General features: G+C 44.6%; 1 protein-coding gene across 1 annotated transcript in view; it reads right to left on the bottom strand.

Moving 5' to 3' along the window:
• The window catches only part of MMGT1 (membrane magnesium transporter 1), an 84,688-nt gene extending 65,211 nt beyond the window's left edge, over positions 1 to 19,477 (bottom strand). The window contains exons 1-2 of the mRNA XM_069212485.1: positions 19,323 to 19,477; positions 8,535 to 8,587 (exon numbers count right to left, since the gene is read on the bottom strand). Coding sequence (XP_069068586.1) covers positions 8,535 to 8,587; positions 19,323 to 19,401 — 132 coding nt within the window. The 5' untranslated portion in view covers positions 19,402 to 19,477. The remainder of the gene's footprint in view (positions 1 to 8,534; positions 8,588 to 19,322) is intronic.
• Positions 19,478 to 25,741: the final 6,264 nt, after the last annotated feature.

The following is a 25,741-nucleotide window of genomic DNA, read 5'->3' as shown; positions in this document are numbered from 1 at the left end:
GCAGGACCTTCCTGCAGTCAGACTGCTGTTGGCTAGAGAGGGTGTCTGAGTAGATCACTCCATCTACTGAGCCATCTTTAGGGTCTGATGAGAGGAGATCAGGGAGAGGTTCACTCTCGGCTTCCTGGTCCTCATCTGTTACCATCAACAGATTTACATCAGCCCGGTCATGGAAGAGCTTAAGGCGGTTCACATGGATCACCCTCTTGGGGCTCCTGCTTGTGCCCAGGTCCACCAGGTAGGTGACCTGACTCTTCCTCTCTAGTACTGGGCAAGGGCCACTCCATTCGTCCTGAAGTGCCCTGGGAGCCACAGGCTCCAGAACCCAGACTTTCTGCCCTGGTTGAAATTCAACCAGTGCAGCCTTTTGGTCATACCACAACTTCTGGAGTTGTTGGCTGGCCTCAAGGTTTTTACTTGCCTTTTCCATGTACTCTGCCATCCTTGAGCGAAGGCCAAGTACATAGTCCACTATGTCTTGTTTAGGCTCATGAAGAGGTCTCTCCCAGCCTTCTTTAACAAGAGCAAGTGGTCCCCTTACAGGGTGGCCAAACAGAAGTTCAAAGGGTGAGAATCCTACTCCCTTCTGAGGCACCTCTCTGTAAGCGAAAAGCAGACATGGCAGGAGGACATCCCATCTCCTTTTGAGTTTTTCTGGGAGCCCCATGATCATGCCCTTTAATGTCTTGTTGAATCTCTCAACAAGGCCATTAGTTTGTGGATGATATGGTGTAGTGAATTTGTAAGTCACTCCACACTCATTCCACATGTGTTTTAGGTATGCTGACATGAAGTTGGTACCTCTGTCAGACACCACCTCCTTAGGGAAACCCACTCTGGTAAAGATACCAATGAGGGCCTTGGCTACTGCAGGGGCAGTAGTCGACCTAAGGGGAATAGCTTCAGGATACCTAGTAGCATGATCCACTACTACTAGGATGTACATATTTCCTGAGGCTGTGGGAGGTTCTAGTGGACCAACTATGTCCACACCCACTCTTTCAAAGGGGACCCCCACCACTGGAAGTGGAATGAGGGGGGCCTTTGGATGCCCACCTGTCTTACCACTGGATTGACAGGTGGGGCAGGAGAGGCAAAACTCCTTAACCTTCTGGGACATATTGGGCCAGTAGAAGTGGTTGACTAACCTCTCCCACGTCTTGGTTTGTCCCAAATGCCCAGCAAGGGGAATATCATGGGCTAAGGTCAGAATAAACTCTCTGAAACCCTGAGGCACTACCACTCTCCTAGTGGCACCAGGTTTGGGATCTCTTGCCTCAGTGTACAGGAGTCCATCTTCCCACTAGACCCTATGTGTTCCATTTTTCTTGCCTTTGGACTCTTCAGCAGCTTGCTGCCTAAGGCCTTCAAGAGAGGGACAGGTTTCTTGTCCCTTACACAACTCTTCCCTTGAGGGTCCCCCTGGGCCCAAGAGCTCAACCTGATAAGGTTCCAGCTCCATAGGCTCAGTTCCCTCAGAGGGCAGAACTTCTTCCTGAGAAGAGAGGTTCTCTTTTTGGTGTTGTGTTACAGCTGGTTTCCCAGCTGACTTTCCTTTTCTCTTGGTAGGCTGGGCCATTTTTCCAGACTCCAGCTCTACTTTTTCACCCTGTGCCTTGCACTGTGCCCTAGTCTTGACACACACCAGTTCAGGGATACCCAGCATGGCTGCATGGGTTTTCAGTTCTACCTCAGCCCATGCTGAGGACTCCAGGTCATTTCCAAGCAAACAGTCTACTGGGATATTTGAGGAGACCACCACCTGTTTCAGGCCATTGACCCCTCCCCACTCTAAAGTTACCATTGCCATGGGATGTACTTTAGTCTGATTGTCAGCATTGGTGACAGGATAGGTTTGTCCAGTCAGGTATTGGCCAGGGGAAACCAGTTTCTCTGTCACCATGGTGACACTGGCCCCTGTATCCCTCAGGCCCTCTACACTTGTCCCATTAATTAAGAGCTGCTGCCTGTATTTTTGCATGTTAGGGGGCCAGGCAGCCAGTGTGGCTAAATCCACCCCACCCTCAGAGACTAATGTAGCTTCAGTGTGACACCTGATTTGCTCTGGGCACACTGTTGATCCCACTTGGAGACTGGCCATTCCAGTTTTAGCTGGATGGGAGTTAGAAGTGGTATCTTTCTTGGGACAGGCCTTGTCTCCAGTTTGGTGTCCAGACTGACTACAGTTTCGACACCAGGCCTTTTTGGGATCAAAGTTTTTATCCTTGTACCCAGGATTGTTTTGTGAAGAGGCTCCGGGCCCACCCTCCTGTGCAGGTTTTTGGGGGCCTGTAGAAGACTCTTTACTAATTTTATTTTTGGCTGTCTCACCACCTTTCCCCTGGGGAGGTTTTGTGACCCCTTTCTTTTGGTCACCCCCTTTGGAAGTTTTGGACACCCTAGTCTTGACCCAATGGTCCGCCTTCTTTCCCAATTATTGGGGAGAAATTGGTCCTAGGTCCACCAGATGCTGATGCAGTTTATCATTGAAACAATTACTTAATAGGTGTTCTTTCACAAATAAATTGTACAGCCCATCATAATCATTTACACCATTTCCTTGAATCCAACCATCTAGTGTTTTTACTGAGTAGTCTACAAAGTCAACCCAGGTCTGGCTCGAGGATTTTTGAGCCCCCCTGAATCTAATCCTATACTCCTCAGTGGAGAATCCAAAGCCCTCAATCAGGGTACCCTTCATGAGGTCATAAGATTCTGCATCTTTTTTAGAGAGTGTGAGGAGTCTATCCCTACACTTTCCTGTGAACATTTCCCAAAGGAGAGCACCCCAGTGAGATTTGTTCACTTTTCTGGTTTCACAAGCCCTCTCAAAAGCTGTGAACCATTTGGTGATGTCATCACCATCTTCATATTTAGTTACAATCCCTTTGGGGATTTTCAACATGTCAGGAGAATCTCTGACCCTAGTTATGTTGCTGCCACCATTGATGGGTCCTAGGCCCATCTCTCGTCTTTCCCTTTCTATGGCTAGGATCTGTTTTTCCAAAGCCAATCTTTTGGCCATCCTGGCTAACTGGATGTCCTCTTCACTGGAGTTATCCTCAGTGATTTCAGAGAGGCTGGACCCTCCTGTGAGGGAGCCAGCATCTCTGACTATTATTTTTGGAGTCCGGGCTTGAGAGGCCCTGTTCTCCCTGGATAGGACTGGTGGAGGGGATTCTTCCTCCAGTTCACTATCATCCTCCTCTGTGTTATCCACAGAGGGGTTGGCTCTATCATACTCTGCCAACAGCTCCTGGAGCTGTGCTTTGGTAGGTCTGGAGCCCATTGTTATTTTTCTTATGTTACAGAGTGACCTTAGCTCTCTCATCTGGAGATGGAGGTAAGGTGTGGTGTCGAGTTCCACCACATTCACATCTGTGCTAGACATTATGCTTCTAAAAGTTGGAATACTTTTTAAGAATCTAAAACTAGTTCTAGAATCTAATTCAAACTTTTACCAAACTTTTAAACTCTAAAAGAAATGCTAAACAGGATCTAACACAAGGCCCTAGCAGGTCTTTTAAGAATTTAGAAAACTTTTCAAATTGCAAAAATCAATTTCTAATGACAATTTTGGAATTTGTCGTGTGATCAGGTATTGGCTGAGTAGTCCAGCAAATGCAAAGTCTTGTACCCCACCGCTGATCCACCAATGTAGGAAGTTGGCTCTGTATGTGCTATTTCAAAGTAAGGAATAGCATGCACAGAGTCCAAGGGTTCCACTTAGAGGTAAAATAGTGGTAAAAAGAGATAATACTAATGCTCTATTTTGTGGTAGTGTGGTCGAGCAGTAGGCTTATCCAAGGAGTAGTGTTAAGCATTTGTTGTACATACACATAGACAATAAATGAGGTACACACACTCAGAGACAAATCCAGCCAATAGGTTTTGTTATAGAAAAATATCTTTTCTTAGTTTATTTTAAGAACCACAGGTTCAGATTTATCATGTAATATCTTGTTTGAAAGGTATTGCAGGTAAGTACATTAGGAACTTTGAATCATTTCAATTGCATGTATACTTTTCAAGTTATTCACAAATAGCTATTTTAAAAGTGGACACAGTGCAATTTTCACAGTTCCTGGGGGAGGTAAGTTTTTGTTAGTTTTACCAGGTAAGTAAGACACTTACAGGGTTCAGTTCTTGGTCCAAGGTAGCCCACCGTTGGGGGTTCAGAGCAACCCCAAAGTTACCACACCAGCAGCTCAGGGCCGGTCAGGTGCAGAGTTCAAAGTGGTGCCCAAAACGCATAGGCTTCAATGGAGAGAAGGGGGTGTCCCGGTTCCAGTCTGCCAGCAGGTAAGTACCCGCGTCTTCGGAGGGCAGACCAGGGGGGTTTTGTAGGGCACCGGGGGGGACACAAGCCCACACAGAAATTTCACCCTCAGCGGCGCGGGGCGGCCGGGTGCAGTGTTAGAACAAGCGTCGGGTTCGCAATGGAAGTCAATGAGAGATCAAGGGATCTCTTCAGCGCTGCAGGCAGGCAAGGGGGGGCTTCCTCGGGGAAACCTCCACTTGGGCAAGGGAGAGGGACTCCTGGGGGGTCACTTCTGCAGTGAAAGTCCGGTCCTTCAGGTCCTGGGGGCTGCGGGTGCAGGGTCTTTTCCAGGCGTCGGGACTTAGGTTTCAGAGAGTCGCGGTCAGGGGAAGCCTCGGGATTCCCTCTGCAGGCGGCGCTGTGGGGGCTCAGGGGGGACAGGTTTTGGTACTCACAGTCGTAGAGTAGTCCGGGGGTCCTCCCTGAGGTGTTGGTTCTCCACCAGCCGAGTCGGGGTCGCCGGGTGCAGTGTTGCAAGTCTCACGCTTCTTGCGGGGAGATTGCAGGGTTCTTTAAAGCTGCTTCTTTGGATAAAGTTGCAGTCTTTTTGGAGCAGGTCCGCTGTCCTCGGGAGTTTCTTGTCGTCGTTGAAGCAGGGCAGTCCTCAGAGGATTCAGAGGTCGCTGGTCCCTTTGGAAGGCGTCGCTGGAGCAGAGTTTCTTTGGAAGGCAGGAGACAGGCCGGTGAGTTTCTGGAGCCAAGGCAGTTGTTGTCTTCTGGTCTTCCTCTGCAGGGGTTTTCAGCTAGGCAGTCCTTCTTGTAGTTGCAGGAATCTAGTTTCTAGGTTCAGGGAGAGCCCTTAAATACTAAATTTAAGGGCGTGTTTAGGTCTGGGGGGTTAGTAGCCAATGGCTACTAGCCCTGAGGGTGGGTACACCCTCTTTGTGCCTCCTCCCAAGGGGAGGGGGTCACATCCCTAATCCTTTTGGGGGAATCCTCCATCTGCAAGATGGAGGATTTCTAAAAGTTAGAGTCACCTCAGCTCAGGACACCTTAGGGGCTGTCCTGACTGGCCAGTGACTCCTCCTTGTTATTCTCATTATTTTCTCCGGCCTTGCCGCCAAAAGTGGGGGCCGGGGCCGGAGGGGGCGGGCAACTCCACTAGCTGGAGTGTCCTGCGGTGCTGTGACAAAGGGGTGAGCCTTTGAGGCTCACCGCCAGGTGTTACAGCTCCTGCCTGGGGGAGGTGTTAGCATCTCCACCCAGTGCAGGCTTTGTTACTGGCCTCAGAGTGACAAAGGCACTCTCCCCATGGGGCCAGCAACATGTCTCTAGTGTGGCAGGCTGCTGGAACCAGTCAGCCTACACAGATAGTCGGTTAAGTTTCAGGGGGCACCTCTAAGGTGCCCTCTGTGGTGTACTTTACAATAAAATGTACACTGGCATCAGTGTGCATTTATTGTGCTGAGAAGTTTGATACCAAACTTCCCAGTTTTCAGTGTAGCCATTATGGTGCTGTGGAGTTCGTGTAAAACAGACTCCCAGACCATATACTCTTATGGCTACCCTGCACTTACAATGTCTAAGGTTTTGCTTAGACACTGTAGGGGCACAGTGCTCATGCACTGGTACCCTCACCTATGGTATAGTGCACCCTGCCTTAGGGGTGTCTTACCTATACTGCATAGGCAGTGAGAGGCTGGCATGGCACCCTGAGGGGAGTGCCATGTCGACTTACTCATTTTGTTCTCACTAGCACACACAAGCTGGTAAGCAGTGTGTCTGTGCTGAGTGAGGGGTCTCTAGGGTGGCATAATACATGCTGCAGCCCTTAGAGACCTTCCCTGGCATCAGGGCCCTTGGTACCAGAGGTACCAGTTACAAGGGACTTATCTGGGTGCCAGGGTGTGCCAATTGTGGAATCAAAAGTACAGGTTAGGGAAAGAACACTGGTGCTGGGGCCTGGTTAGCAGGCCTCAGCACACTTTCAATTCAAAACATAGCATCAGCAAAGGCAAAAAGTCAGGGGGTAACCATGCCAAGGAGGCATTTCCTTACACCCCTATTACACCTGACAAGCTCCCAGATGCCAAGGTGGGACTTCCCTTGGGTAAGTCACCAGGCCCATGTGTTGAGCCAGTGGCCTTCTTTCACCTCTTTTTACGGCAACTGCATATGCTGGCCCTCTACAATTTCTTTACCCATACATTGGGTCTCACTCCCACTATGTCCGAAGCAGAAATAACTTTGATACCGAAGCCGGGTAGAGACCTGACTTATCTGTGTTTCCTTTCACCCCATAGCACTCTTGAACACGGACATTAAGCTCTTAACAAAAGTATGGGCCAACAGATTAATCTCATACCTCCCAGGCCCAATTCATACTGACCAAGTGGGCTTCATTCTTAACTGGCAGTGGGCAGACAATATCAGACGGATAGCACACCTAATGGAGAAGGCACATCGCCATGCTATACCAGCATGTCTTCTTTCCCTTGAGAAAGAGATGGCCCTTGATAGAGTAAGCTGGTCCTTTCTGCAGGCAGTCCTTAATAAAATAGGCCTTGACCCCACAATGATCAACAGGATCACGGCATCCTACACATCTCCCATGGTGTGGATTTGTGTTAACAGAAGCCTATCACATCCCATTTATATCCAAATGGGAAACTGGACAGGGTTGCCCTCTGTCCCCCCTCCTCTTCTCCTTAGTGGTGGAACCTTTGGCAGCCACCATACGTCAGTCAGCAGACATAGCAGGAATCCCGTTTAGTGCAGATGATCTTTTACTGACTCCCCTATCGATGAGTGCCGGCACTGGGCCATATCCTATCCTACGAACCTTTGAGGACGTTTCGGGCTTTAAAATCAACCTAGCTAAATCCCAAACCCTTAATCTTATGATCCTGCCACAAATGCTACCCTCCTTACGAGCCCTTATTCCATTTCAATGGGCTCAAGACCACATGCTATATTTGGGTCGCTTTGTTACCCCTACTTTGTCAACTCGGTCAGCCCGCAACTGGATGGTCTGCTAGAATACCTCAGACGACAGAGGCCGCTCCAGGTCACCTGGCTAGGCCAACAATGCTGCTGTCAAAATGTCCCTACTCCCTAAAATACTATATCTGTTTCGGAGCCTTCCCACGTCCATCCCACCAGAGGGGATAATGCGTCTACAGAGTGACATACGTTCCTTTGTTTTCTTTGAGGAAAGCGCCCCACATTCTCTAACCGTAACTTGATGCTACCCCGAAACAGAGGTAGACTTGGGTGCCCCAATCTTCTGGAGTACTATTGGGCGTCCCATCTTCATTTCAATTTGGAATGGCTGAAGTGCAAGAGTGACCACACTGGCTCAACATGGACCGTGCCGTGCCGGCCTCTGCAGGACATAACATGGCTCCCTAAAAATGTGCAACACCACAGCGAATATATGGCCACCCCCACAATAACAGTCATTGAGATCTGGGACTCCCTGACGCAAAAAAGTGGCCTTACCACGTTCCCTGTCGTACCCCCAAAGACAGGTTCAAAGTAGCCACTATCAAATTGTTTGCTCAGTGCTGGCAGGAAAATAAAATACCAGAAACAACAAGGCTCCAATACTACCGGCTCCACCATTGGGCCCTCCTATCTGACAATAAACAGTGGGCGACACAAGCTAACTGCCTTTGAATCATTAATCATGTCATACTCACGGTCCCGGGGACTTATCTCAAGTACTTATCAGGTATTACAAAACTCAGGCCCTGTAACCACCCATCCCTACCAGGCCCAATGGCACTGAGATCTAGGCACAGATCTCACTAGAAGGCAATGGGAACGAGACTGGGCAGACATTCCTAAAAACCTTAAAAGCATACCAAATGGCATATAAAGTTATGACATGCTGGTATCTTACTCCCACCCACCTTCATGCTATAGTCCCATCATCATCCCCCCAAATACTGGACATGCAATACATCTCAGGGTGATTTCCTTTACATATGGTGGGCATGCCCAAACATAACTACTTTCTGGAAGTAAGTACTTAGCCACATAAAAGCGAACATAGGATACCCTCTCCCGGACACCCCCGACATAACACTATTAGGGATCAGACCCCACTCCTTGCACCAAATGGCAAATAGGGAGTGGTGACTAATTTTCCACGTTAGGCGCAGCCAAGCAACTCATATCGCTTTATTAGAAGCAGTTACAAAAACTTCATATAAAAGAAGGGCATTCAAATACATGAAACCCAAAATAGAGTAGCTTTCAAATTACTTACATCTACTGGCAAAGTTTCATCTTCCTTTTCTGTTAACCGCATATATGAACGATCTGCATAAAAAAAAAGAAAGCCCATCAATTACATTACTCAAGACAATTTGTACGTAACTGGCCTATAAACTACACAATTGAGTTTTAAGAATGCCAAGGATTATTCAAAAGCAATGGCAGGTGGAACAGGTTTTTGATTTTAACTATGGGGATGCCTGAAACACTTTCAATGTATTCTTAGTCCAAAACTGAGAACTAGGGATAAACCAATAAGATTTTTAATGGAATATCAGCTAGTGTAGCCCACATTTAGTACAAGACATTCACCCCAACCCCCCAGAAGTGATGCACACTAGCTATAGTTGAAAAACGTTAAACTTGAAAGGGACAATGACTCAATGAGGTCCTTCATGAATAAGGCAATTGTCGGCGGTATACAGGGTGATTTATAACAACTCACTGGTGAACACTAATTTATCAAGCGACTTGAAATAAACAATATCCCATGACATAGAATTCACTGCTTGCTTTTTTTTGCAAGAATGCACTACATATAGTCTGCCAAACCGCTGAAAAACAAACTACATTATTTACATCCTTAGCGTTTTACATCATAGTCACTAGAGCACTTTTGAGGCTAGGCAGGGAAGAAGCCAGGGGTAGAGATGGGAAATATGACAAGTAGCCTTATTTTATGGAAAACACTGTGGTCTTCTTGCAACTCAAACCTGGACAACGACAAGCTCCGAGCAGTAGGTGAGGCTCGAAAGACGTAGTTTCCTGGAGCAGTGCTCGATTATTATGAGTACTTTTTTTTTTAAAAGATCACACAAGAGTCTAAAAGCTCAAACGGTACAGGAAGCTGTAGCCAATATAGTATTATTTCTCAGTATGGTGGTAAAGGTAAATTACCTTTAAAATGAGGTTTCCACACAAGATGTGTGATAATGTAACATCAGATAGAACTGAAATATAGCCATTACAGAGTGAAAACGGGCATTTTCCCTATTCAGCAAGCCAACCTTGATGAAACGAAGGGAAACAAGCATTTGCAATGCAATAGGTCTTTGCTTGAGTTAGCGCTACTGGCATTGTAAATGCTTAACTGGACTTTTCTTGCCACATAAATTGCTCAACCCTGCCGCATACTTTGGTCCTCTTTGCCACATAATTCCAGTGGCCCTGCATATAACTAAAGCACTTCAATTTACCTTCTTCCTCTATCTGCTGCAAAAAATGAAAAATATAACTATAATTTAGAATTATTATTTTGGGGTCCCCCTAACCTAGTGTGGGGACCCAAAGATGGCCTAAAAAGCGCATGTCATACTAAACGTTTTAATGGTGGTCCCATTGTCCTAGGACCACCACATGATGAATTATGGTCAAAAAAAATGTGTAAAAGGAATGCCCGCAAAGCATTATGGGACGAGTTTCCAAATGCAGCACTAGCATTATGGGACGAGTTTCAGAGTGCAGCGCATAATAATGTATCTTGACTGTAATGCTCAGATCAGCCCCTAGAGGATACCACAATAAAAAATAGCGTTTGGAAGAAACATGATCATGTAACCATACAGTCAGCCCCTAGAAAGCATAACTACATGAAAAGAGAATGGCAGAAAGTAATGCAGAGTAACCATATATTTAGCCCCTATAGGGCCTAGTTCCTTATACATTTTCAGGCCTAGCGGGTCTATTGCAATAATATTACAAACAAGGCCCTTATAAACACAAAGTACTCACAGCCGTAAAACATGGTGGGAGAGGTTACAATTTTGCCCCCCAACAACCTAGTGTGAAGACCCAGAGATGACCTAGACAGAAAGAGTGGGTCACGCTAAATGGTTTGGTGGTGTGCCCATTGTTCTAGAACGACCAAAGGCTTAGTTATGGGCCAAAATGTTTTGTAAAAGGAATGCTCTGCAAAGCATAATAGGGCAAGTTTCCAGAGTGTAGTGAATATTGTAGTATCTGCTCTCCCGCTGTGCTGGGAGTGCTGTGTTGAGGATTTCTGTGTTTTGTCTGTTTAAAATGCACCAGGTTATATATATTTTTTCACTGCTAAACTTGTACATAAGTGGTACTCATGTAAAGCGCTCTTCTGATCAAGTTGGCGCTATATGAAACTTGCTAAAATTTTTTTTTAGAAAATTAACAAAAATAAATAAAAAAATAAAAATAAAAAAAATAACTCCAGCTTGCAGCCTTTGGGGGAGGGGGGGGGAGAGTCAGATACCCACAAAGAAATAGGGCATGCCCAAAAAACAAGGAAGAGGAGGAAACAACATACAGGCACGAGCGGAGAGGCAAACAGGAAAAGTAGTGCACCACACTAAGGTATATGGCCGATCGTGCAACAATCCATATAACAGGGTCAGTCTCCAAGGAGGATACAAAGCAGCCTCAAAGCGGGACAAACAAAGCATTTACCTATGAAATCAAGGGAATTCTGAAAGGCAGACAAAGGAAGGAATGAAAGCGAAGGCCTTGAGATAGGCTTAGTGAAAGCCCACAGAAGCAGATTACAACATGTCAAAGACAGCGCATGTGCGCTGCCTAGGCTCAACCTAAAAACGAAGGTATCACATTTGTCTAAGCAGCGGATCCTATTACGAAGACAATTCAGTTACATGATAGAACTGGAGGCCCATCTGTTTGGCTAAATGTACCATAGCTGTCCACACTTCACATTTACTGTTAAGGGGCATCAGACAAGATAATCTTTTAGAATAGCTTTAGATATCAAATACATATGGGTGGAAAGTAAATGCAGAACAATATACTGTTCATCCCCACGAATACAGAGGCAAGAGACACTTGTTAGACAACCTTAGAAATAGACAGTGGATGTCGAGGAACAGCAAATAGATGACTACCTTAAGGTAGCTTTAATTAGCTGCAGATGTGATAATCAATTTGAGGACATTAACAAGAGATGCAGTATCAGAATTCTTGATCACTTCCATTTTTACACTTTGCAGAGTTAAATTTTGAATTGACCAGTTTCAAGAAAAGTATATTGCAGACTTTCCCAATTTTAAATGAGCAAGTTCGTTTTCATACCTGTGTCACAGCATCTCATCCTTCTTTAACCACTTCCACATATTAAACATCAGGTTAGTAAACTTTGCTACAAATTCAGCACACCACCCCATGCATAAGCATAACTGCTCTTTACTGTTGGGACAGAGGGCGTGCTTTAAACACATTTTCAATTTTCCCCATCTCAGTCAAAATGGTGACCCTGATAATCCAAACCAGTTTTATCTATTTTGGACATTTCACCCTTGACTGCGAGTACACATTTTAAAAACCTGCTCAAATATTTGGTCATGCTCCTCCCAACTCTTTCCCTAAAGCAGAGGTCTCCAAACTTTTTAACGCTGCGCCCCCCCCCCCCCCCCAGTGGAAAAATAAAAATCATTGGGCCCCCCTCAGAATTTTTCACAATTATTATATAAACATGGCAATGTTTAAATATGTCTAAACCTATTTAAACATTGCAGTTAAGTACTGATACCTTTTTATAACTGCAATAACATGCTTCTGCTTAAAACAAAAGCCTGTTATCTGTATAATATTTATTTTGGCCAGAGTCTGGGGCCCCCCCTGGGATCACTTCAGGCCCCCCTAGGGGGGCCCGCCTCCCAGTTTGAAGACCTCTGCCCTAAAGTAAGATGTCATCTTTTAAGTGTGAAACATTATTGGTCTCACCAAGCAACCGATGAACTGCCCGCTTGAATAAGGCCAACACTAAATTAAAGGGCATGCAACAGAAAGTTTAAGGCCCTTTCAAACCTATTATTTTAGTATATATTTGTGAAATAAATCAAATATTTCGTCATTTTTGTATTTGTTTTATGAATGCTTGTTTCTGTATTTTTGTGCATTGTTTTGTAGTTCTAACCATTAATAAGAATGCTTTAGCTGGGGTCCACGGACTTCAAACAGCTAAGAACCACTGATCTATGCCCTTCACTTCCAGTTGTTTTATATCCTGAGACATAATTAAACTGGTTGGCTATTTCTAAGACTTTTTTCTAAAGTTTTGTCTTTTGTTATCAACAGTGTCCTTTGTCATTAAAATACAAGACAGGGCAGAAAGCGAACTAACTGGCAACTGTCATTCTGCAAACAACATTCCAACGAAGAATTCTGTATTGCACCACCAGAGAAATAGCTGGCACAACTAACAAGGCTGATGCTGCAACAGCATACTACAAAGTACTTGGACAATTCAGCTATAAACGTGTATTACATAAATGATTATTAATTGCATTGGGTAAAGTAGAAATTTTTCAAATAGTGCAAAAAAAAAAAAAAAACTTGACATACAAAACACGAAGAGTCAAACGGTGAACAACTTAATCCTAAATGTCCAATTTGAAGAGCAAGGGGAATTACTTAAGATGCTTAATTATATAAGGAGTTCCTTTGAGAAAAATCTTTCCATGCCCCTACTAGGGCCACGTTAGATTTTTGTAGATGGGGACTGTCTTGGGCTTGTGACTAGACAGCAATGGTTTGGTGAGTGCAAGAAAAACCTGTGGGTGAAGCTAGAATTAGGTCACAGGAGAATTGAGCAATGTTGCACTAATAGGAAGCATACCCAAAATGTATTTCTGTGCTCGGCAAAGTCGACAGTACAGGAAGTATTTTGGAAGCTTGTAGGGTAAGAACAGAGAGTCTTTGGTATGACACAACCTTAACTGCAGCTATTTTTGGAGGCACCCAGTAGAAAAGATTTAGTTAGTTCTTGAAATGGCAATAGCCCTGCAAGCCAGAAATATGACTGAGTGCATAGCTGTAGACTTGCTGCAACTTAAGCACATTAGCAGTAAATCCTGTGAAGACAGCATACTGTCACCCAAGATTTTGTGAGGCAGCTGAAGTAGAAGGATCGTTTTTAATCGAAAGTAGGTTGTAGAATTCAATGTAACACACATTATGAAAGAAGAGGAATGATGGCTTCCTTGAAGGCCCTTAACTAGAGGGAGCAGACCAAAGTTGTGCTACTAAAGAAGCCAAATCGGCTGGTTAGAATTGCTGAAGAGGAGCGAAAAATAATACGTTGGTTTGAGTTAGGGCCTTGGAAGGATGGAGTGCTAGCCCTGCAGAGATAAAAGTCAGGTTTTAAGGATTCAAATCATGTGCATATTTTGGGCTACCTAGTACCTAATGCGATAATCGAAGACAAGGTTTTAAGATCAGATTAGTGAATTAGTTTGAGGACGTTTAAGAAGCCAAACTTTGACCAGGTCAGAAGGGTCACAGCTAAGCTCGACTAAATCTACTTATTTTTTAGCATTACACTGGAGTGTTCTACCTATCAGATAAATTACTTCACTGTGACTTTTTCCAGAAATCACATAAGATTTCTTGAACTGCAGCGTGCTCAGTCTGATTGCTTAAGTGAATTCAAAAATTTCGCCCACAATACGATTAGTGAGGACCAAGGCAGTATTTACGGGAAGTGCAGTTTTACAACATTTTGACTTATCTAGATTATGAGTCAAGGTAGAGATTATAACTGTACTATATAATACCACCATCCTTTCTGTCCATACAGGTTCAATAACGAAGGAACCAATTAAAGTTTTCTTCCTAGAATCACTTAAACAGGTTTGCCAGGCCTTTAAGAACCATTTATTATGTGTCAGTTCAGCCAAGATTGTTTTAGTATCAAATTATTTTTCCTAATACTCCATGAATGTCAGTATGGCTAACACATGCATCCAACATATGGTTAAGAGACGTTAGATAGGAACCCATCATCATAAACACTTGCGAACTGACACTAAAAATAAACAGCAAGTCTTAGAAAAGTGGGCCACTAGCCCAACTTGTCTTGGTACAACAAACCCTTCGGAAGCCCCCACCAAAAAAAACAAAAAACTGGACGAGGTAAGATTGTAACTAAAGGCATCCATTACTGGAGACGATGGGTGAGCTATTATGACAGCGTCTAGATGGAAAAGGTATCTCTCACCAGAGGTGTGGAATTCAATAAAATATCTACTTGTCCATGGGACAGGTTGTTACTTAAATCTACTTGTCCGGTTAAAAAAAAAAATTAAAACACAACTTGTCCCTTTGGTGCCATGTAGTGCTGCGACAAATTATGTCAGCGATCTCATTATTTAAGGGCACTGGTGACAGCCTCTCGGATTATCCTAGGGCTACTACTACAGTAGTGCTTAAATACTTGCAATTTCAACCTCTACTATAGCAAATTTCCTTATTTTGCCACCTTTCCGCAGATCTACAGATTGGGGCAGGAGGAAGCATTAAGTATTAGTTCCAGGACTGGAATGCCTATGAGTCTGGAAACCTACTAACTTGCATGTTTTAAGGATTTTCACCAGCTCCTCTTTAATCTTTTCCCATAATGAGAAGAGTTGAACATTTACTCCTGACAATGGCAAAAGTAGAAGTTCTTTGAGGGTTGGGAAAAAAGTGGTTGGAGAGAAAGTGAACTTGTAAACGCTCAATAGATTTTCACACAAGCAAATCTACACATACATATTTGCTTGTGCTAAAATACACTTCACAAATATTTTTTCAGAATACTATTTCTTGGTCTACTTCTATACGTTCTTGTGAGTTCACGAAAACCACTAATACAAAGACATGAACCATGGATGTACTTTTGTGACTTTCTATAAGAATTGGGCCCCTAATTAGGTCTGGCATTAACGAAAACATTTTGTTTTTTATTAAACTTCTATTTCTCTTTCTCGGTATCGGCTGGCTTTATTATGAGTGATTTCATTCTACTCTTCCACAAGGAGAATATTAGCACACAAAGTAGTTTTGTTTAGTGCCAGGAACTACTGTGGCAATCAGCAGCGGAATGAAACTGGGGGGGGTGGGAGGGGATCCTGGAAAGAACATCGAGGCTCCCTCCCCCAGACTCAGGGCAGGTGCCGTGCTGAGGGGGACTGTGATACCTTTGCTACTCCTCTGGTGCCAATGTGTACTTTTGAGACCAAAGACGTTTTTTTCTTTTTGCCAGTGCTTGTAACAATAATCTTGTTGAAAATGGTTACACTGATTTTTCCATTACGAATATTTTTTGGAAATACTAGAATGCATCAATATATTTTACTAAATGATACGTCAAAGAAATGGCACCTACAATTTCACAGTGATTTAGAAAAACATTTTCTTCCTTACCTGCATTTTTTCTTAACATTTCATTTTGAAAGCAGCGATTCATCAATCTTGCTTACAACCGTTTTTAACAAGATTATGAGAAACATGAAAATAAACAAGCACTGGCAAAGTCAACCAACCTGACATTTTTGGTTTTGTCAAAGCGTGTTTTGTCATGGCTTTTGTAACACTTCATTGTAGTGGGAGCTGCCAAGCCCTCAATATTGTAACAAACATTGGCAAAGAGCAAAAAAAAAAAAAAAACAGAAGTGGTCTCAAAAAGCACACATTGCCACACTAGTTCCTGGCACTGAATAAAACTACTTTGTGTACCTATATGCCCCCTGTGGAAGAGCAGAATTCTATCACTCACAGTAAAACCAGCTGATAGCTAGAGAAAGAGTGAAAGAAAGAAATAGAATTTTAATAAAAACAAAATGTCTTGGTTAACACCAGACCCAATTAGGGGCCCAATTCTTAAAGAAAAAGTCAGTACCATGCTATGTCTTTGCATTAGTGGCTGTAATTAATTCACAAGAATTTACAGAAGTAGAACAGGAAACTGTACTCCTAGAAAATATTTAACTATTTTTTAGCACAAGCAATTATGCATGTGTAGATTTGCTTATGAGAGAATCTATTGAGCATTGACAAGTTCACTTTTCCTCCAACCATTTTTTTCCACCAACCCTTGAAGAAGTTCCACTCCTGCTGTTGTAAGGAGTAAATTTCCAGTCTCCCTCAGTATGGGAAATGATTAGAGAAGAGCTAGTGAAAATCCTTAAAACATGCAAGTTAGCAGGTTTGCACAAACTCAAAGGCATTCCAGCCCTGGAACTATTGCTTACTACCTCCACCAGCCCCAGTATGTAGATCCACAGAAAGGTGTCAAAATAAGAAAATTGCTATAGTAGAAATTGAAATTACTAGTATTCAAGTCCTATTGTAGTATTGGCCCTGACATAATCAGAGAGGCTATTATCAGAGCTTTTGTATAATGAGATTGCTGCCATAATTTGTCTCTGCAGTACATGGCACCAAAGGGGCAAGTAGATTTTTTTTTTTACAGGACAAGTATATTTAAGAAGCAACCATGGACAAGTGGTTATATTATAAAACTTCACCTCCCTGGATATACTAAACTGAAACATTCACATGTGGTAAAGTTCCACTTTCTACATTTTAAAGTCTTTATCATGTTCTTATATTTTGTTTGGTGTGTAATTTGCAACCTAAATAATCTAAACATTCTACATGTTCTTTGGCACTTGGGGGAGGGGGGGGTGTGTGAAAGGGGGGAAATGAGCCAGACCATTGGCTTGCGGTTGGCTCATCTGTAAAGTCATTTCAACACATGGACACAGTTGACAAGCGTGCTGTACCCAACTTTCCAAGGGGACCAGGCTCTCTCTGCCCTCCAGAAGCATCACCAATGGACCATCGCACTGGCAGAGTTTGCCAGGGTGGGTGGCTGCTGCTTATTCTGCAACTTAAAAGTGCTTCTTCTGTTTCTGTCCACTTTGCTGAGACTTCTCTCCGTGTATGCAATACTTTCTGATACTCGTGGAGGGCCCAGCTGAATTTACAAATTGTCCCGTCTTGTTCTTGTCTCCCTTATTAGTCCAGTTCTTAGCAACAACCCTTTGAAGCAGCTGCTATGGACCTCCCATCTGATCTTGATTTCATCCTGCTCTTAATTCTCTGTCTGGTGATCAGGCTCCCAGTTCTGATATGAATGTAGAGTCCTTGACCCACACTCTAATGCAATGGTCTCCAAACTTTTTAATGCTGTTCTCCCCCCACCCCCATTTGAAAAATAAAAATCATTGGGGCCCCCCTCAGAATTTTTCACAATAATTTTATAAAGATGCCAATGTTTAAATATGTCCAGACCTATTCAAACATTGCACTTTAGTACTGTTACCTTTTTTTTAAATGCAATAACATGCTTCTGCTTAAAACAAAACCCTGTTTTCACTGTATCAGTCAGGTGTTCTTGGTGATGTGAAAGTACAGACATGTTAGGGGTACCTCACATCCTGACATTAGGTGTGAGACTGTCACCCACATCATCTAATCTGCCTTATTAATGTGTTTAAGTTTGATATCTAGTGGAGGCTGGGGTGAGTAGAAGGTGAAAAAGCCACTTACCTTAATGTTTCCCTGACAGTTTGCCATGGGTATTTAAGTGTTCAGAAACATAATCAAAATGTTGCTTTTGCATTCTCTCCATAAAAGACTGGGTAGGGGCAATACCCTTGAAACCATGCAAAAGGGCATCAATTTACTGTTGAACAAGGACATAAAGCACAGTCTAAACGAAGCATACCTAGAGGCTCTCTTAAAGCCCAGTGCATAAAAAGTAAATAAATGTAATATAAAAAAAAAAAAATAGTAAATACATGCATTGATAGAGTAGAAGGGTACGGCTGCACCTCGGAAGTATCCATAAAACTGACCCTTAGTCCTTGTATTTTGACTTTCAGTCCTGAATTTTCTTTTTATTTAATAGTCCTATCCTGAATTTGCCTCCATGCCAGGTGGTCACCATACTGGTATGCCAATGTTCAGTTAATTTTAGGCAGAATGAAACGGGATCTGCTTGCACACGGGGTGAGAACTAAATACACGAGGCTTTAAAAATGTATGATTCCGAAATCGCCAATAGTCTTTGTGCTGGTTTAGTCCTACACACTGAGCGGCCGATAAAGCAACCCAAGAATGCAGATGAGTTTTGGTCTAGAAGGGGACATTTTAATGGTATTAGCCTGGAAGTTAGCTCGATCATAACTAACTAAGCGCATTATAAGCTTGTGCTGTAGCTAATTATTTAGCGTCTGGATAAATGCCCATCAGCCCCAATTCGTGCTGCTAGCTGTTTGATGTGAATGATGAATTGCCCTGTGATGAAAGTTAACTGTAGGACTGTCACTATTTAAGTCAGGAATTGAACAGTATCTTTTTCCGTTATCTGTAGGACTGTCACTATTAAGGCAGGGTTTTAACTGAGTATATGTTTCCGATTGAGGGACCAGACGTTAGCATTTCTGGCGGAAGCTGAATGTTAAGTTATTAACGAACACAATGTGGAAATCGTGGCACACTTTATGTCAGAGTTTAAATTTAATTTTAACTGTAAGTGTTACTACTCTGTATTAGAATTCAAGTGTAGGAGTTCTGTTAGGCGACATATTCCCATGCAAATCTGCATCATTCTACGTGCCCTCTAACTTTGGAAGAACATTCTTTAATACCAGATTTCACCCTCATTGGGAAGCCAAAGGTGCGATAGGCCCAACCTATTCTGTGACCCCCCCCCCCCTAATATAAATATGCGCAGCCGCCACCCCTCCCCCAACATTAGTCTGTGATCTTTAACCCCAATGGCGTTCCCCGGTTATAACCACCCTCTCTCCCCTCGCTACAGCAGCCTACGAGGGCAGCCCTTTCTCAGGCTCTTCCGGCACGCTGTGCACCAAAACACCTGCTGTACACGCGGATCCCTGGCCACAGGTGTCTATCTGTCGGTGCTTGGTAGTCTGGGCTTCACAAACCGAGCACTGCACCGGGTAGCGACTTTCACCTGCCACCCCTCTCCGCACCCCGGCTTCCACTCTACTAATTCCCCGGCACTCACGCTGGGCTGCAGAAAAAGCTGCGTGCGCTAAAGCGAACAAGCCGAGGCCCACCAGCCCCTTCCAGAGCGAGGACGCCATGATAAGCTGCTGCAGCCTCTCCCCGAGGCCTGGCCTGCTCCGCCGCCGCGCGCTCTGATGGCGTCACTAGTAGTGGGCGGTGCTCTGATGGCGTCACTATTTCTTTATGCATATTTCTATAGCACAAATGTTTACCAAAGGAGTGCTTTACAATAGATGTATATTGTTACATAGATAGTATAGTGTTTTTCGAAAATACCAAATAAAGTTACATAGGCTCTAAAATGACAGCTCGTTACAGAGTATGGAAACAAGCACTACAGTAAGTATATACAGCAGCAAAACATTTGTAAGCACTTGATTACCCAAAGGTGCTAGAAATCTTTACAGTAGGCATATGTCGTTAAACGGATAGTTATAAAGGGTTAAAAAAATACCGAATAAAGTTGAAATAAAAAAGTAATAACAAAGGTGTACACAGCAGTCAGCTGCCAAGTTTTCAGATTGCTTGTGTGTGACATTTTTATGGTTTCACTGTACTTATGAGTGACATTCGACGGCCAGATGTGTGACATTTAGAGTGACACTTTCTCTGGAGTAAAACCAGACAATGAAGTCCATAGGAACGGATAAATACTACAAATTATACCCTTTTGAGCAACGAGGAACTCTAAAAACATCCTGATAATGATACATGTAGTACTTGCCAACCCTCTTCACATTATTGATAATGACATGATTGTGTTGGACATATCGCTTTGTGATGTCTATTTTACAATTGATCCACCAATTGTCTGTGATTTACGCTAAGCCGTTGTTCAATAAAAAGATTTCCCCAAAAATCCTGAAACTGCTGCAGAGCACCTGAACTGAAAGGACACTATTGATCACAAGACGTTTTTTTTATTTTTATAAATAGGTGTACTTTGTACGCTGGTATTTGTATGCCCATTATAATAGGATAAGAGAAAACTACTAGTCCCACCATGCAAAGTGTTTAGGATTAAAAAGGCAGGATTCACAGTGTTACAATTCACAGGAAGCAGCTGAGGATCGCCCATATTACAGTACTTGGTGTGTTAGCGCGTTTGTCCTTATTTGTACTTCAATGTTTAATTTATAAGGGGGGGACGCGTTAGAGGTTCGATAGACCTTTTAACTACGCTTAGAGTGATTCCACCATGAGTCTCAAATTTACTACAATTTCAACATCATATTCAATAAACATAATCTCAATTTAGCTAACACACTGATCACTAAACATTCAAGAGTCACCGTACAAATCAGTAGCCAGAATAACTGTGCAATGGAAATAGCATACATCTAGGTTCAGTAAATGAGCAACATCAATTCAATTGTTATTAATAACTTGTTAGCATTCTCTGGGTATCCCTAACCAGCCTTCTGATTAGAATAGCATGTTTGGGCTCCATGCAAAAACAATTTAGTCAACGTTAATTTGGAAAACATCTAACTATGGCTCTATCAAAATTAACGGTTGGTACCTAGAAACAAAGAACATAGGCGGTCATTACAACATTGGCTGTAAAAGGCGCTTACCGCCGTGCAGAAGACCGGCAACACACCGCCGCGGTCGCGGAATCCGCCACAGCTATTATGACCCACATCTCGGAATTTGCCAAAATCTAGACACCCACACAAGTCTGCCACACCAAAGGTCAGTGGTAAACTGGCGAAAACAAAACCTCCACCGTCACGCCAACAGAAATACGCCCACACTATCACGTCACACGAATCCACGCGGCGGTCTTTCAACCGAGGTATTCCATTGGCGGTACACACCGCGCGCTCAAAATACACACACACTTACAAAACACAGCCACATTGGACAATTCGAAATACATACACCTGATACACATACACACACCACTCCCACACACCCAATACAATATAAAACACACACCCACAAACCGTTACGACAACAAATCACGAACGAAGGCCAGAGATAGACACCTACATCAACAATACAAGCATCCACAGGCACACAACACCATCACCCACAGAACTTCCACGCACCGCACACTACACACCACTACATATCAGTACACTTATCACCCCACACATCACCCACACCACCCCATGGCATGGCAACGACACCCCAGGTTCTCGGAGGAGGAGCTCAGGGTCATGGTGGAGGAAATCATCCGGGTAGAGCCACAGCTATTCGGATCACAGGTGCAGCACACCTCAATTGCAAGGAAGATGGAGCTATGGCGAAGAATAGTGGACAGGGTCAACGCAGTGGGACAGCACACAAGAAATCGGGAGGACATCAGGAAGAGGTGGAACGACCTACGGGGGAAGGTGCATTCCGTGGTCTCAAGACACCACCTGGCAGTTCAGCGGACTGGCGGCGGACCCCCACCTCCTCCCCCCCAGCTAACAACATGGGAGGAGCAGGTCTTGGCGATTCTGCATCCTGAGGACCTCGCAGGAGTAGCTGAAGGAATGGACTCTGGTAAGTCAAATCCTAACTATTACATCCCCCACCCTACCTGCATGCCAACACATACCCCCACCCTCACCCTCACCCCCATCACTCTGACTCCTCACAAATGTCCCAACATCACAAACCACACATCCCAAGACCAAGCCCTGCATGCAACAACAAAGCATGGATACCCATCACTAAAGCATGCCCACTGCACATACCCATACACCCTCCTAAACCATCATCACACAAGGACCCACACAGGAATGCAAGCACTGGGGTACACAGTGACCCACCAATAGCACACCATGCCACACACAGATGTAATAAACATCCTTTTATAACCCTGCAGGACCCCTACCCAACGTCACCGGACAGGAGTGTCCACACATGTCCACACCACCAACCGAAGAGAGGAGGCCACTGCCAGCACCAGCCCAGCTGCCTAGGAGGCCACCGCCAGCACAAGCCCCGCTGCCCAGGAGGCCACCGCCAGTGCACAAGCCCCGCTGGGCCATGAAGGACCGCCAGCAGCTGAGTCACTGCAAAGGAGACAAGCACCGCTGAACAGGGCACCGCCGCCTCAAGCACCACTGAACAGGGCACCGCCGCATCAAGCACTGCTGAACAGGGCACCGGCGCATCAAGCACCGCTGAACAGGGCACCGCCGCATCAAGCACCCCTGAACAGGGCACCGCCGCCTCAAGCACCGCTGAACAGGGCACCGCCGAACAGGGCACCGCTGCGTCAAGCACCGCTGAACAGGGCACCGCCACCTCAAGCACCGCCGCATCAAGCACCGCTGAACAGGGCACCGCTGCCTCAAGCACCACAGAACAGGGCACCGCCGCCTCAAGAAACGCTGAACAGGGCACCGCAGCATCAAGCACTGCTGAACAGGGCACCGCCGCCTCAAGCAACGCTGGCCCATGAGCGCCTAGGGCACTGACGCTACTAAGTCCGTCACAGGCAGAATGAAGCACTCTGGGCACCATGCCCCCTCCAGAACCAGTGGAGAGATCCATCCACTACCTCTGTCCTTAGCAGGACGAAGCACTCTGGGCATCATGCCCCCTCCAGAACCAGTGGAGAGATACACCCACTACCTCTGTCCTTAGCAGGATGAAGCACTCTGGGCACCATGCCCACTCCAGAACCAGTGGAGAGATCCATCCACTACCTCTGTCCTTAGCAGGATGAAGCACTCTGGGCACCATGCCCCCTCCAGAACCAGTGGAGACTGTTATCCACTTGAGAGACTGTGGCTTTGCACTCCCCAGGATTGCACAGTGGGCAACCCACCCACTGTACAGACTTGAGAGACTGTGGCTTTGCACTCCCCAGGATGGAAGAGTGGGCAACCCACCCACTGTAGAGACTTGAGAGACTGTGGCTTTGCACTCCCCTGGACAACACAGTGGGCAAACCACCCACTGTAGAGACTTGAGAGACTGTGGCTTTGCACTCCCCAGGATGGAAGCGTGGGCAACCCACCCAATGTAGAGACTTGAGAGACTGTGGCTTTGCACTCACCAGGACAACACAGTGGGCAAACCACCCACTGGAGAGACTTGAGAGACTGTGGCTTTGCACTCCCCAGGATAAAGCAGTGGGCAAACCACCCACTGGAGAGACTTGAGAGACTGTGGCTTTGCACTCCCCAGGATGGAAGAGTGGGCAACCCACCCACTGTAGAGACTTGAGAGACTGTGGCTTTGTACTCACCAGGATTGCACAGTGGGCATGTGGCCCTCTCGTGGATTTGGCGTTGTGCACTCAAGCGGATGAGGTGCCCCCCCTTTCCCTCCCCCTGAGGTGCCTGTTTTATTGGTATCTGATGCCCCTGCATTGTTCTCTCCATCATGGTCGGGGATCTTGTGTGGCCTCGCCCATACCGTGTGGGCCCAGTGTTCCACAGACTTAATTGGAGCACTACCTGGACTACTATGCTTGGTATATATTTTGTACATGGTGTATATATATATTTTTGCCTACTTGATTTTAATATATTACAATGGTTACACTCATTTTCTATTGTCTTTGCATTCTTCCGGGCGGGGTTGCAGGGTGTAACTGTGATGTATCAATATGTATTAGTGTGTGTGTTGTAGTGGGTGAGGGTGGGGGAGTTGCATGTGTGTGTCCCTGTTTTTTCCTTCCCCCCTCCCCTGTGTCGTAGGTGCAGTACTCACCGTGGTCTTCGCCGCCGGCGTTCGTGCTCCTGGTAGAGGAGCAGGAAGACAATCGCAGGGAGAATTTGGAGTTCCGGGTCCATGGTGTCCTCGTCCCTCGTGGGGTGTGTAGAGGCGAGCGTTTTCCCTTCGGAATCCTGTTTCCGCTGTGTTTTTATCCGCTGTGAATCCGCCCCGGAAAAGGTGGCGGATTGGCCTGTTGTGATACTGTGGGCGGTACATTGTCCTCCACCTGTCTGTTGGCGGTGACCACCGCACTGTTTGTTTGTACCGCCGTGGTGGTCGGAGTGTTAAAGTGGCTGTCTTTGTTGGCGGTTTCCGCCACGGTCATAATTGCAAAATGTTTACCGCCGGCCTGTTGGCGGTCTTACCGCCGCTTTAACACCGACCGCCAGGGTTGTAATGACCACCATAGTCTGCAACAAAAACAATAGCATTTGTTATACTTCTTCTGAGTATAAATCCACAACCTGCGATCATTTCGGTCAGCATCATCAACAGGAGCAAAGTCTAAGGGATCAGCATTCAGCATCAGAGTTTAGACACTAAAGTTAAAAATAGAAATAAATCATCAGGAACTGTTCAGCTCCTCAAACACAATAGCATGAGAACACCTCCCCTCTGTGCAGTCAGGCTAAGTTAAAATCGCCTAAAGAACTTCCCACATTGTCATTGGTCAGCGAAACGTACGTTTACAATTAGTCCAATAAGGATAAAACCCCAAATCTAAAATATAACGAAACTATCTTTCACATGTCGATGATTAGCTCCTCTTCTCCTGTTCAAATCGTCAGACCCGTCAGGTAACATTTTTGTATCCGTCCGTACTCTAGTCAGTGCATCCATTGTTAGCTCCTGGAAACATTGCTGTCTCACGCATCAAACTATACAGTGTAACAACTACAAGATATTCTAGCAGGCAATTCTCATGAGAAAGTTAAAGACATCTGCTAACGTTTGGTCAACACAGTGGGAACAATACATGTGTTCATTTTTCTGGACATATGTCCCCACGACTTTATTAAACAGTACAGCTTAATATGAGGCTATGCAGACTAGGCCCAAACCTCGCTAGTTTAAGGCTTACAATTAACAAACAAATACATAACATGTAATCATTAACACAACACATTACTAAATTTTTCTTAATGCAGGCACTCCAATGAATACTAATATGCATTTAATAAAAGCATTACATATTTAATGGCGGCCACTCAAGTGAGCACCTTTTCCAAATCACACATTATTTTCTATATTAGTCAAATTCTATGCACATTCTTAATCCAAATTACATAAAATCATTAGTAATAAATTCAGCCTTCACAATCCTTCCTCTGATGACTAAATATGTCATCACACTTTACATCATCCCCTACAAATTTTGTTCATTTAAAATTTGCTTTCCCTATAACTTTTATTTCTTCTATCCCTTTTCGAGTTTTCCCTAAATTGCTTTTCCATTTTAATTTCTTCCCTCCTCTGATCATTTTTCAATTACGACATTTTAATGACATGAAACAATTTGTTAATCCCCCATGCTCCAATTATACAAATCACAATAATCAATATTATCTGTTTTATTTTCAAAATTATTCCTTTCCCTAGCTTGCCCATCCAATTTACCACAGAAGCAAGACCTTAGCAAACATTTTCCCAAACTCCAGGTTCTTTCAGCTCTTTCAAATCAGCGCTGTCATTAGTCAGATTCTTAATAAGGCTTCTAATTTCTTTACTATTGTTAGGTATATATGAGCA

The sequence above is a fragment of the Pleurodeles waltl genome, chromosome 2_1 (assembly GCF_031143425.1).
Source record: "Pleurodeles waltl isolate 20211129_DDA chromosome 2_1, aPleWal1.hap1.20221129, whole genome shotgun sequence".
Lineage (NCBI taxonomy): Eukaryota > Metazoa > Chordata > Amphibia > Caudata > Salamandridae > Pleurodeles > Pleurodeles waltl.
This window is presented reverse-complemented; position numbering and strand designations above follow the sequence as displayed.